General features: G+C 55.9%; 2 protein-coding genes across 2 annotated transcripts in view; both read right to left on the bottom strand.

Annotated features, from left to right (window-relative positions):
* Positions 1-354, bottom strand: part of DRC7 (dynein regulatory complex subunit 7) — a 20120-nt gene extending 19766 nt beyond the window's left edge. Inside the window, exon 1 of the mRNA XM_006752895.2 lies at positions 332-354. Within this exon, the coding sequence (XP_006752958.1) occupies positions 332-354 (23 nt within the window). The remainder of the gene's footprint in view (positions 1-331) is intronic.
* Positions 355-4798: 4444 nt separating this feature from the next.
* ADGRG3 (adhesion G protein-coupled receptor G3) overlaps positions 4799-13311 on the bottom strand; it is a 17628-nt gene continuing 9115 nt past the window's right edge. The window contains exons 6-12 of the mRNA XM_006752873.2: positions 12755-12794; positions 12449-12549; positions 12193-12305; positions 10495-10775; positions 10322-10415; positions 8402-8676; positions 4799-7390 (exon numbers count right to left, since the gene is read on the bottom strand). Of these exons, the coding sequence (XP_006752936.1) occupies positions 7281-7390; positions 8402-8676; positions 10322-10415; positions 10495-10775; positions 12193-12305; positions 12449-12549; positions 12755-12794 (1014 nt within the window). The 3' untranslated portion in view covers positions 4799-7280. The remainder of the gene's footprint in view (positions 7391-8401; positions 8677-10321; positions 10416-10494; positions 10776-12192; positions 12306-12448; positions 12550-12754; positions 12795-13311) is intronic.

Genomic DNA, 13311 nt, shown 5'->3' with positions numbered 1-13311 from the left:
GGGGGGAGGAGGCCAGCCCTACTTGTGAGAATAGGATCAACAGTAGGAAGGTGACTCATCAGCAGAGGGGAACTCCTGAGGGACACAGTGCAAGTTGTTTGTTTGTTTTTTTAAAAAAAATATATATTTTCATTGATTTGAGAGAGAGAGAGAGAGAGAGAGAGAGAGAGAGGGAGAGGGAGAGAGAGAAACATCAATGATGAGAGAGAATCATTGATTGGCTGCCCCACACTGGGGATCGAGCCCACAACCCAGGCATGTGCCCTGACTGGGAATTAACCGTGACCTCCTGGTTCACAGGTCGACGCTCAACCACTGAGCCATGCCTCACCGTATCTCCTTTCTATGGAGCATGATGCTAATGCTGAAGGGATTACTGTAGTATTATAGAATTTCCTACTTAAATATATTTATTAAGCCAATAAGTGAATTGGCTTAAAGAAATTACTCATGATAGTAAGGTGGAGGTATGGAATATAACAAAATAAAAGTTAACGTCACTAGAATTGGAACTGAGGCACAGAGGGGGCAAAAGCAGGGCTGCCACCAATTGACCTGGACCAGAGGCAGGTGTGTGTGCGGGGAGCTGATACAGCTTTCACTCCCCTGGGTCAGCCCATAGGATGAGGTCATTTGAGAGCCACCCGAGACGCCATATGTACCCTGGGAAAGGCCTTCCCATGGTCCCAGAGCCAAGGTTTGCTGAGGTGGACTGCTACTTGCCAACCCAAAGATCCACCCCCCAATTCCATAAGCAGAGCCCCGATTTAAAATATTCAGCTTCCCAGCCTCCCTTGCAGCTAGCGTCAGCCCTGTGACTTGAACCCAGTTTGGGGCGCTGAGATGTGAATCCAAGTTGCTACCTGTTAAAGGGGTGAGCCCAGCTGGCACAGACGCTTGGCCCTTCTCCTCTTCCTGCCTGGGACAGGGTCATAAAGCAGGGGTACAGCCAATGCATGACCGTGAGATAACCACTCGTGGGGACCAAAGCTGCCAGAGTGAAGAGGCAGGGGAGCCATGATCCCAAGAGGCGCCGTGAGGCCTGAGTAGCACCTTTGGACTTCCCATTGTGTGAGGAAACAGCTTCTGCTTGTTTAAGTCAGTTCCTGTTACACCATCTCAGCGCCCGCCTTCCAGCTCATGGCTTTCCATTACCCCACCTCAAAGATCTTTTTTTTTTTTTTAACAGCACACAGGGCAAAGGTCCAAAGAGGAGGAAAACCGACCGGATGCACAGACTGTGGTGGTGGAGGGGTAGTGAGGGCTGGGGAGAACAGAGCAAGGTCTCCCCAGACTTGTCATCACCCTCTGGGGTGACCAGGGCCAGGAGGGCAAAGGGACCTGGAGGTGAAGGCTGGGCCCCACCTCCCTGATCCAACCCCTACTTGGGCCTCTTGGGGAGGCAAGTCACTGACCACCAGCTGTGAGGGGAAAACCAGGCTCTGCTCCCAGCTCCTGCAGGGCCCTTGAACCATTTCCTGCCCCTTTCCGGGCCTCAGTTTCCCCTTCATACTATGAAAGGAGGGACAGGTGTTTTCCATCAGGTCTGACATTCTGTAGGGCTCTGGAGGAGCTGAACGCATCTGCTGCTTTTCTGGAGGTCAACCCACCTGAGTCCCGGGGGGACAATATCACACCTGAGGCCCTGTGTCCATCAGGCCCGTTCCAGACCCCAGTTCCCTGCAGGCGAACCGCCCACTGAGCCCAGCAGTCAAGCAACACAGCCCTGTCTGCTTCTTGGACACAGAGACGATGAGCTCAGAGACAGCGATAATAATCAGGTGTTTACAGTTTCCCAAGCAAACTAAGGGTTTTACAGAGATAAGCTCATTTATCCTCCAATGACTCTGCGAGGCCGACACTATTATGATACCCACTTTGCAGATCAAAAAAATTGAGGCCTAGAGAGGTTAAGAGCACAGCCTAAGGTCACAGAGCTAGTAAATAGCCGATCTGGGTATATATTCTGAAATCCATGCACTTTAGGGCCTAAATGAGATGGGGAAATCCCAGAAGAGTGTGCGGGAGGCGGGGCGGGGAGAATGGTAAGTAAAGAAAGAAGCAGGATGCGGAAAGGGCCAAGGTGTCGGTGGGCAGCAGGGACTTACAGCTAGAGCAGGAGCTAAGATGGGCCTGAGCGGAAAGGGCCAAGGTGTCGGTGGGCAGCAGGGACTTACAGCTAGAGCAGGAGCTAAGATGGGCCTGAGCGGAAAGGGCCAAGGTGTCGGTGGGCAGCAGGGACTTACAGCTAGAGCAGGAGCTAAGATGGGCCTGAGCCCACGGTCACAGAACACTGTCATCAGAGGCAGAGCTGGATCCTTCCCCATATCAGGCCGCTTCGCCAGCCACAGCTTGGAGGGGCATTCTGGCCTCAAAGTGCCCTGGACCCTGCCCAGAGGCCCAGAAGCGTCCCCCATCCCACACGTCATTTTCTACACCCTCCCCAGAAGCAACCTCTTCTTCCCTCCCCCTGCCCCCCACCCACACACACACAGTGAAAACTTCCCCAGAGAGGTCAGGGCTGAAGAAGCCCCTTTACCACCAGCACCTTCCCCCACCCTCCCTGCCAGGCAGGGTCCAGCCACCCTCAGTCCCCTACTCCCCTCTCACCCTCCTAGGACAGCCTGTACTATCTGTTTAGTCTGTCTCCATAGTAACGGCTTTCTGAAGCGGAGGGCCTTCCTGGGAGAGGAGGCTTCTGGGAAATGTAGTCTTCTGTCACTACCCAGGTCTGGCCCCGGAAGCCCTGGGCTGCAGGTTCCCTGGCCGGCGGTGGGCTGGAACCAGCGTATGCCAGCTCGCAAGAGATGATTGTTAGCGTTTCAGGAATGTTGGCGAGCCAGTTGAAAAGCACAGCCATGGTTAAAACGTTTCCCGTTTCTGTTTTTGGAGAAAAGGGGACCCACAGAAGTCACAATGCGGCCCTGTGGAGGTTTGGGGGTGAAATCCTGGGGAGACACGGCAGCTGTCCTGACAAGGGTGTATAAGAGCTGCTACTGGTTGAAAGGTAGGGCTGACCTCAATTCGCAACAGTAAAGAAGGATTCTTTCCTTCCAGTTGGAACAGTATGCAGTCATGGGAAATAACATGTGAAGGATAAATTAGACGGAGGGGAAACTCACGAGACCGCGTGCGGACTTCAGTCCTGGTGCGCACCCCGTGATTAGCTCTGTGGGCAGCTCACCGGGGTGAAGGCCGGAGGGACGAGGAAGCGGGAAGCCAGTGACGTGTTGGGCTGGTGGATGGAGCATAGATAGGCTTCTTTCTCCTCCCCCCCATGCACCATCTCATTTCCTTTGTATATTTATTTACTTCCGTTTATCCCTACACCTACACCCATTCCCTGCTCCCTATAGGCAACCTTTCTGATGGGTGTTTTTCTTTCCACCCAAATGAGCATTGTTTTGCACGCTGCTGTTCTTAATTTGTGTAAATGATATTGCATTCAGACCTCCTGTTTCTTTTTTTTAAAATATACTTTATTGATTTTTTTACAGAGAGGAAGGGAGAGAGATAGTTAGAAACATCGATGAGAGAGAAACATCGATCAGCTGACTCCTGCACACCTCCTACTGGGGATGTGCCCGCAACCCAGGTACATGCCCTTGACCGGAATCGAACCTGGGACCCTTCAGTCCGCAAGCCAACGCTCTATCCACTGAGCCAAACCGGTTTCGGCCCTCCTGTTTCTTTTATTTTCACTTTGTTCAAGACCCATCTGTGTTGCTGTGTGTCCATGGCACGGATCCACGTGAATAACCTCCTTACTCTCACAGGGACGGACCAACTCCCTTCCACAGCGGACAGTGCCACACAGGCCGTGGGCCTGTCCCTTTTAGACCTGGGAGAGCAGCAGCACTCCGTTTTTTCTCCAGGCAGTTGAAACCTACCCTCTCCCCACCTTTTACAATGCGTGAGGGAGCCTAGAACCCTTGCGCCTGCCAGCGGTTGGTATTATCTGGCTTCCTAACGTTTGCCAGTTTCCGGTATCCCTATTAAACGCGTGTCTCTCATGCTTTTAAACGTGTCTTGATGTACTAATGTGTTCGTTTTAGGTGTTTCCTTCTCTTGAATTGTCCCTTAAGACTTCAGCCCACTTCTCTTTATAGGGGACATCCTTCTTCTGATTGGCAGGACTTCCAGAGGTTCCTCTCTGGTTTTCGATGTTGCAAATATCTTCCCGTATTCTGTCCTGTGTCTTCTAATATATCCCTGGGTGTCCTTCATTAAGCAGAAAACCTTAGCTTTGATGTGATTAAATTTGCCAGGTTTGAGTCTGATGTTTTGTGCTTATGAATTTTTGCTTGAGAAGTCCTTCTTTACCCTTTGGTTGCAAAATATTTTCCTACATTAACATCATAATTTTGGCATTCCATTTAGACCTTGAATCTGCCTGAAGCCCACTCCCGGGGTCAGCCAGCCTAGTCCAAATTCTGAGGGGTTAGAGAGAGATTCTGTCCTATTTTTCTCCATATAATGAGCCAACTTTCCAAAGCCATCATCGGATCGTTCATCCTTCTTGGTGATGCCACTTTAGTCATGTATTATGTCTCCTAAGTGTACACGAGTCGGCCACTGAGCCCTCTATTCTGTCCCACTGGTCTTCATGCCTATCCCTGCACAAACCCCATATTGGATTTATCATGATGGTCTTGTAATAATTTCTTAAAGAGTCTGTAGTTCAAGTCTTCCTTCTATGCCCTCTTTCATATATGTTGAGGTAGCTATGTGAGGCCTAAATGCCTCCATATAAATTTTAGAATAACTTTTTAAAAGTCTTAAAGAATCATTTGGAATCTTTATTGAAGTTGCATTGTATTCCTAGATTAATTTGTGAATAATTTTTGTCTTCTGATATTATCTGTCAGAGAGCACAGAATAAGTAGGTCTTCTAATTTCCTGTATATTTGTTACATTGTAATAAAAACATACTAGGAGTAAATAAATTGGGGTAGAGTGGAGAGAATCAGGGAGCCATGGTGGTGATGGTGGGCCGGGGGGCCCATCTGCAGCACCCCGATGAGCCTGCAGCCCAGGGCCTGATAAGGTGATGGCCAAGGCCAAGTTCTGGCCCATCACATTCCTGAGGGACCAAGCGGGCCGGGCACCAGGCAGCCCTCTCAGCCAATGTCTCATTTAATCCTTCATCAACCCTGTGGGGCAGCTGCTGCCACCCCTGCCTTACAGGTTCAGCGGGTGAGGAACTGTTCCTTGGCAGGTTGGTGGGCCTCTCGGGGCCTCCATGCCTCGTCCCCACACGGGGCTGTGCACTTGACGGAGCTGAGACGGAATCTGGAAGGGAGCCTTAACCTTCACACCTGGACCCCGGACCTCCTAGTTCACATACAGGCTTTACACAAGGGCTCCGCCTGGTTTCTCTTCAGGCCAAGGAAGGGGGTCTCGGGGAGCCAACTACCTCCCCCTGAATCGTGCGGGGCACTTGACTTCGTCACCTCACTTAGTGCTCTCAGGACGAGGCAGGACTCGATCTCAATTTTACGGAGCGGGAAGCGGGCTCAGAGAGGCGCGGTGACATGCGGCCCCTTCGGAGCAGAGGCGGGATTTGAACCCAGGCCCTCAGACCCTGGCGTCCCTCTGCTCTTCCTGAGCGCAGGTTGGCAACTCGGAGACGTTGGGGGGAGGGAGCTGAGATCCTTGGCATGAGAATCATAGGTCTGTGAGGATAAACCCCGCCCCACCAAGTGTGTGCAGAAAACCGAAGCCTGTGGCTCAGCTGCTGTGATGTCCACACCCCAGGATTTCCCTTCCAGGAACACGGTGACTTGCTTAAAATAGCCCCCCCGCCCCCTTCCTGTCTTTCATCTGTTGCTGGCCCTGACTTGGCATCTGGCAGGCCGGCAGCCCCAGGGCCGTGGGGAGGGTCTCATTGGACTAACTTCTCATCTGTAGAATGTGCCTGACCGGCTGCAAAGCCCCCTGGGCAGGGTGTGGGTGGGGAGGGGTGCGATTCCCTGCTGGTTAGTAAGCCAGGCTGGAGCGGAACTTGATGGTGGAGATGGGGCTCCGGGAGGGGGACCGTCCCAGGGCTCTGCCCTCCTGTCCGCAGGCTGGGGAAGCGGGTGCGGGGAGGGGGCTGTGTCTCTCTCCATCTGTCCCTCTCTGATCTCTCCCTTTGCATCAGCTCATCTGTTAATTCTCTCTTTCTGGCTTCATCTCTCTATCGCTTCCTCCATCTCTATTATCTGCCTCCTTTTGTTTCCTATGGAGGAAACAGCATGCGGTTGCTTGTGACCCAGCGGTCAAGCCGCTGGAAGCAGGGTCAGGCCTGGGACACGCCCCTGGCTCAGGGCTGTCAGGCTGCAGCCGAGCTCACACATCCACCTACTAGGCCGGCGGATATCTGCTCAGGGCCCGGACGCACCAGGGCTGGGCTGACGGGGCTAGTGAGGCCGGCAAAGCGCCCGCTCTGTAGCTGTAGGTGCTCAGATTCCCGGTGGGGTGTGCGTGGGTGGGGGGGGGGAAGGCTGGGGGATGTGCTCCCTCTCTCTGCTCAGCCCAGCCCCCTCCCCTGCCTTGCACCTCCAGCCCACTGTGACCCCCATCGTGACCCCTACCATGGCAGCAGGTCAGAGGTCAAGCCACCCACATGGCAGTCAGAATGGGAACAGGGCCCTTGCTGGGGTGTCACCCACTGAGTGGCATTCTCTGAATGTCAGTGTCCTGGCACCTGAAGGGCTGGCAGCCCCCCAAATGGTGGGGGTTCTTCTGTGATAATAGGCCATGGTGGGCCTGGCCGAGACCAGGTGGCCTGGGTCCAACCCCCCAAACAAACCTCCAGTTCACAACTACCTGGTGCCTGAGGAGCTGACACCTCCTCAATGCCCCCTCACCACGGGCAGGGGAGCCAGCGGGTGGAGAGGCAGTGACAACAGCGGGGAAGGGGTGGTTGGGCTCCTTGGAGGGGCCGTGCCAGCAACAGACTCTCCTCTTACTGAGACCAGACGGTGGGCAATGGCAGATGGGCTGCTTCTCTATGAAGGCAGGGGTGGGGTGGGGTGTGGGGGGGTGAGGGTGCAGAGCGGCAGGGGTGAGGGTGCTGTTCTGTGCTAGGAGGAGGCTCAGGGTTATGGGAACCTTGAGCCCCTGCAGTCCTGGATGGGGGGATTCTGATACCAGAGCTGATCTGGGTGGGACCTCTGAGATCATGTGGTTCGCCCTGTCCCTCGTCCTCCCTCCCCAGCCACACTGTACAGACGTGGAGACCGAGGCCCAGAGGGAGGCCGGGAGCTGTCCAGGCGCACACATGGGTCAGAGTCCTGTCATTGCGACGCCGTGTGGGTCTGCTCAGCCCGGGCGGTGCCGGAGGAGGAGGACACGGTGGTCTGGCTCGGGAAGTAGAGGACGGTGAACCAGCAGAAGATGAAGACACCTGAGGAGGAGAGGGCAGGGGGAGCCCGGAGTGAGGGGGTGGGGATGGCGGTGGGGACAGGGAGCTGGGCGGCCTGGCGGCGGCTGCCCAGAGAAGAAATAGCCCCATCGTAAAAGTTCAAGAACTTAGGGGAAAATGGGGCAAAATGAAACTGGAAAAAGAATCAAAAAGGCATCTTGGAGTTCAGGTTTAAATATGAAGGGTGCCCAGCCGGCGTGGCTCGGTGGTTGAGCGTCAACCTATGAACCAGGAGGTCACGGTTCGATTCCTGGTCGGGGCACATGCCCGGGTTCCATCCTCAGTGTGGGGCGTGCAGAGGCCACCAACCCATGAATCTCTCTCATCATTGATGTTTCTATCTGTCTAAGGCGGCCCCATCAGATCCTTGACGCTCCTAAGAACTGGAAGAGACCTAATCATACCGTCGTCATAGACGTGGCAGGTCGTCCTGGGTTGAGGTGACCATATTGGGGGCCGCGGGTGGGAATGGGCCAGCGGAGAGAGAAGAAGGTGAGAGGATGCACGTGGCTCCAGAGAGAAAGATGGAGAAAGTCTCTGCTTTGGTTTGGAGGGCTTTTCCTGAGCCTGGCAGCAGCTCCCCTGAGGCCAGCCAGCCTTTCTGGCCCGAGGATCTAGGCTCAGGGGTCCTCAAACTACGGCCCGCGGGCCACATGCAAATACAAATACTGTATTTGTTCCCGTTTTGTTTTTTTACTTCAAAATAAGATATGTGCAGTGTGCCTAGGAATTTGTTCATAGTTTTTTTTTTAAACTATAGTCCGGCCCTCCAACGGCCTGAGGGACAGTGAACTGACCCCCCTGTTTAAAAAGTTTGAGGACCCCTGGTCTAGGGAGAGGCCTGGGTCGGATATTTACCGTCAGCAGCCCTGACCTGAGCTGGCCTCATGGAATCCTGTTTCCTGCCAACCACTCTCTCCCTGCCTCCCATCCCCACCTCCCGCCCCGGGTGCGGATGGGGCAGCCGCCACCTGCCGGGCCCAGGAGCCTCACCTTGTAAGGAGTTGAACAGTGCGAAGATGTAGATGGTGGACAGGCCCAGTGGCGTGAGGATGGCCAGCCCCCAGGTCATGCCCACCAGGCTCGAGAGGCCCAGCAAGGTGAGGACCCCCTTCCAGTGCTGCCGCTGCTCCTTGCCGGCCGTGGCACTCGACAGGGTGAAGATCTTCCAGGCCAGCAGGCCCAGCACCACAGCGCTGAAGAGGAAGGTGATGAGGAAGTAGCCGTGGACGGTGGCGTAGAGGGCAGTTTTCTCCTGGAACCAGCACCTGGTGGAGGTGGGCGGCCATTGGGACGGGGCCAGGTCCTCCTGACCAGCGAGCCCTGGGCAGTCTCCCCGGACTGACCTTCAGCGACCAAGAAGACGCCCTTCCCATCTCCACCCAGCCACCCCCTCTCCTGGGGGAGGGGCTCTTGGGAGGCTCCGGTCTGGTGTCTCTTTTTTATTTTATTTTCATTTTTAAATATCTTTTTATTGATTTCAGAGAGGAAAGGAGAAGGAGAGAGAGATAGAACATCAGTGATGAGAGAGAATCATTGATCAGCTGCCTCCTGCACGCCTCCCACTGTGCCCTTGACTGGAATCGAACCTGGGTCCCTTGAGTCCACAGGCCGGCCCTCTCTCCACTGAGCCAAACCGGCTAGGGTTCTGCTGTCTCTTTAGACTAGTGGGTGCAGAAGGGTCAATTGGGCCCCAAAGATATGTTGTAAAAAAGATATGCCCCACATGATGTTGTAAAAAAAAAAATGAGTTAATGACCATCGTTTAAAAAGTAGGAGGTTTGGCATAAGCACCCAGATTTCTGCTTCTGTTGTAAAACCGCATGCCTGGGGCGGGGGCGGTGGGTGGGCGGTGGCGGGGAGGGTCAATCAGGAAAAAGGAGACACATGTAATACTTTAAACAATAAAAAATACACCACACACTCAAAAAAACAAACAACAACACACGTGCCTGGCAGCTGCCCATTAGGCGGGTGTGTGACTGCCAGTCTAATGCAGCGCCCCCCACCCCACCCCCGTCGGCTGCCACATGCACTTATCTTATAGTCTACCCTGTGGTCCCTGCATTTGAGTCCAGGGGACATGACCAGCCCCTCTTAGCACAGAGCCATGGGCCCAAGACAGACGCCCTGGGCAGGGCTTGGCTCTGCCCCACTGCTCCCTGCACTGCAGGGGTGAAAGTCCAAAAGAGCATGTCTGTCAGCCCTCCACCCATTGTACAGATGAGGAGACTGAGGCCCAGAGAGAGGACAAGCTTGCCCAAAGTCACACAGAGGCAGAGCCTAGATAGGACCAGAGCTGCTGGGGATACATGAGCAGGTTGTGCCCTGCACAAGGGCACCTGGCTGAGGGGGGCAGGTGGGGGCTGAAATCTAGCTGGGTGCCTGGCCTGTCAGATTGGGGGTAGGGGGCACTTTAAAAACATGTCCCCAGCCCTGACTGGTTTTGCTCAGTGGATAGAGCGTCAGCCTGCAGACTGAAAGGTCCCAGGTTCGATTCCGGTCAAGGGCATGTACCTTGGTTGCGGGCACATCCCCAGTAGGAGATGTGCAGGAGGCAGCTGATCGATGTTTCGCTCTCATCGATGTTTCTAACTCTCTATCCTGCTCCCTTCCTCTCTGTAAAAAATCAATAAAAAATATATTTAAAAAAAAAACATGTCCCCAAGTGCCAGATGGGCTGGTGGTGGACCGGCTAGAGCAAGGCATCCCACCTCCTGCCCCGGGTCTCTCTCCTCCTTCTCAGGTCCCCTCGCTCACTGCATATCCTCTCTCCAGGCCTCAGTTTACCCCTGCGGATAGGAGGATCCTTCGCCTTGAGTTCCTGGGTCCCTCCTCTCTCCACCTCCCCCTGGCCTCCCTATGTGCAGCCAGGGACCCGGCGTCACTCCTGCCCCCACAGCCACCACTCACAGCTCCAGTGTGGTCCTGTTGTCCTGGTCTCGGATGGTGTAGAGGCCATAGCTGCTGGCACTCGCGGTGCCGATGACCATGAGGGCTGGCAGGCCTGGGCGGGGGAGGGGGCACGGCATTGCTGGGACGCACACCCCGGAGCCAGCCCCTCTGCCCCGCCCGGCCACACCTACCCCAGCCCACGAGGCTCAGCTTCAGGAAGTAGTGCCCGAAGTAGGTGTTGAAGACCCTGATGACGAGCAGGTAGAGGTGGAAGGCTTCCAGCACCATCCAGGTGAAGACGCAGAGCAGGAAATAGTGGAAGATGGCCCCCCGGGCCATGCAGGCAGCAGGGGTCCCCTGTGGGCCGTGCCCCACAACGATGAAGAAGGTCAGGTTCAGGAGAAACAGGCTGACGCTCAGGGCCACGTGGATCTTAGGGGCATCTTCTGACTTGAACCTCTTCCAGGAGAACCTGGGGGGGAAGGGCCAGCGAGGGGCTGCAAGGGCCGCGGCATCACGGGGCCTCTCCACCCCGCCTCCTCTGCTCCGCCCCTGCCGCGGCCAGAGTGAGGGCCCTCCGGTTCCGGCCCAGGAGCCCTCCCATGGCCACCCGGATCCTGCCGGTCTCCTCCCTCCCTCAACTCGATGCTTCAGCCCAATGGATAACTCGCCATTCCCTGGATGCATTCTGCTGTCTGTGCCTGGTTTTGAAATGGGACTAGGAGGATAGAAAATGCCATCTTTGGGGGAAGCTGGGTGAAGAAAGCAGGGGACTCTATGCGCTGTGGTCACCACTTCCTGCGAGTCTATAATTATTTATTTATTTGTAAATGTATTTTTATTGATTTCAGAGCAGAAGGGAGAGAGAGAGAGAGAGAGAGAGAGAGAGAAACATCAATGATGAGAGAGAACCATTGGTCGGCTGCCTCCTGCACGCCCCCCACTGGGGGATCGAGCTTGCCACCTGGGCTTGTGTCCTGACCGGGAATTGCCGTGACTGGGAATCGAGCCCTGACCTCCTGGTTCATACGTCAACAGTCAACCACTGAGCCATGCCGGTCGGGCTACATAATTGTTTAAAAATATTTGAAAGACTTAAGTTCTGGGACTCCGTGTCCGATGTGAACCGTCAGGACAACTGAGAGCCTGGGATGCAAGCCTGGGCTCCCGGAGGCCCCTGGGGGTGGAGAAGCTGCCGGGGACGATTAACAAAGGAGAGCGAAGAATTCTCTTGCCACTAATACTTTTGGAGAGTGAATCATTGATCGGCTGCCTCCTGCATGATCCACACTGGGAATAAAGCCTGCAACCTGGACATGTGCCGTGACTGGGAATCGAGCCCTGACCTCCTGGTTCATACGTCAACAGTCAACCACTGAGCCATGCCGGTCGGGCTACATAATTGTTTAAAAATATTTGAAAGACTTCAGTTCTGGGGGCTCCGTGTGCGATGTTATGTCAGGACAGCTGGGAGCCTGTGATGCAAGCCTGGGCTCCCAGAGGCCCCTGGGGGTGGAGAAGCTGCCGGGGACGATTGACAAAGGAGCTGCCAGGGACGATTGACAAAGGAGAGAGCGAAGTATGAGAAGCAGAGGGAGACCGACTCCCGGGGACCTGGTCCTGGATCGAACCGCACCTGCTGTGAGCTCACTGGGGTCTCTCCATTACCTGGCCCCCACACTCCTGAGGATGTGTAAGCCCATGGGCGTGGAGTCTCTGCCCCTTGTAACTGAAATGACCCAGCACTTGGCAGCCTCCGGCCCTATTTTACGGATGAGGACACTAAGGTTTGGAGAGGACGTCAATATGATTGTGCACGACCAGGGTGCCTTTGGCCCGGCACGTGTGCTGCCTTTGAGGACAGGGGGGAGTGGGGATGGGTCACCCACCTCAGGGCCACGTAGAAGACAATGGTGAAGGCCAGGAAAACCATGGAGGCGCCACAGCCGACCTGGGAGATTCGCACGAGTGCCTGCACGGTGGCCTTGTCCAGGGTCGGCCTCTGTGGGCAACACCCCCAACCAGAACCCCATCAGCTGGCAGCCAGGCCCACCTACCCCCAAAGGCCGTGGCCCCTGCCAGGAAGCCCCCTCCCAGGACAGGAGTCTGGGCCCCTCCAGACGTGCTGGGGGTGGGGGGCGGTACCAGCAGCAGGGCGAAGAAGGTCAGGTGGTCACAGCGGCACAGTGTCGCCTGCGCCCCGGGCTCCGTGGAGCAGCCCTCCGAAGACCAGTCTCCTGTGGACCCTGGAGAGGAGGGGAGAGGACCATCGGGAGGGGAGGGAGGGGAGAAGGAAGAGGAGGGACTTCCTCTCTGTAAAAGGAACAAAGAGGAGGGAGAAGAGGGAGGAGGGAGAAGAGGGGAGGGGCCCTGTGGGTAGAGCCCTGCACCCCAAAGGGAGTCCATACTCCCCCCACCTGTCTCACCCAGAGGAGGTCCTCCAGGCCTTACCTTTAGTCACATCCCAGAATACACAGGTGAGGGTCATGTTCTGAAACCAGAGAATGGGAGTCAGGAGAGAGGCAGGGGGAGGCTGGGAGAGGGGAGAGAAGGGCATGGGAGGGGAGGGGGAGGACCGCATGCTCCCTCCTCCTAGCATGTGTGTGCAAGGCTCACACGGGAGCATCGTGGTCACAGAGGAACGCAGGCCACACCGTTGATGGCCCCTGGATTGGCACATGAGGCGCCTGGGTATGGTGACGGGCTGTGGGTGGGAGGGTTGCATGTCTGTGGGTGGGTGTGTAATGCCGTGTGCATGCATGTGGGTGTGCCAGGTCCTGTGTGCACCTCTCCGGAGGCATGTGGGCATCCGCACACAGGGTGGGCACGCATCCCCTGGGCACAATTGTGTGTGCGGTCCTAACGGCTTCTCCTGGGTGGATGTGGAGGGCGGACGGTGCGGAGTCCTGTGTTTGTCCGTGTGCCCAGGGGTGCCCACCCACCTGTCTGCCCCTGCGTCACTGCCGGCCTGGGTGGGGGCTCACCGGAGGCTGGTGCGGGGGCGAGAA

Source organism: Myotis davidii, unplaced genomic scaffold, assembly GCF_000327345.1.
Source record: "Myotis davidii unplaced genomic scaffold, ASM32734v1 scaffold590, whole genome shotgun sequence".
Classification (NCBI taxonomy): domain Eukaryota; kingdom Metazoa; phylum Chordata; class Mammalia; order Chiroptera; family Vespertilionidae; genus Myotis; species Myotis davidii.
The sequence above is the reverse complement of the archived record's forward strand: the minus strand, read 5'-3'. Positions and strand labels throughout refer to the sequence as shown.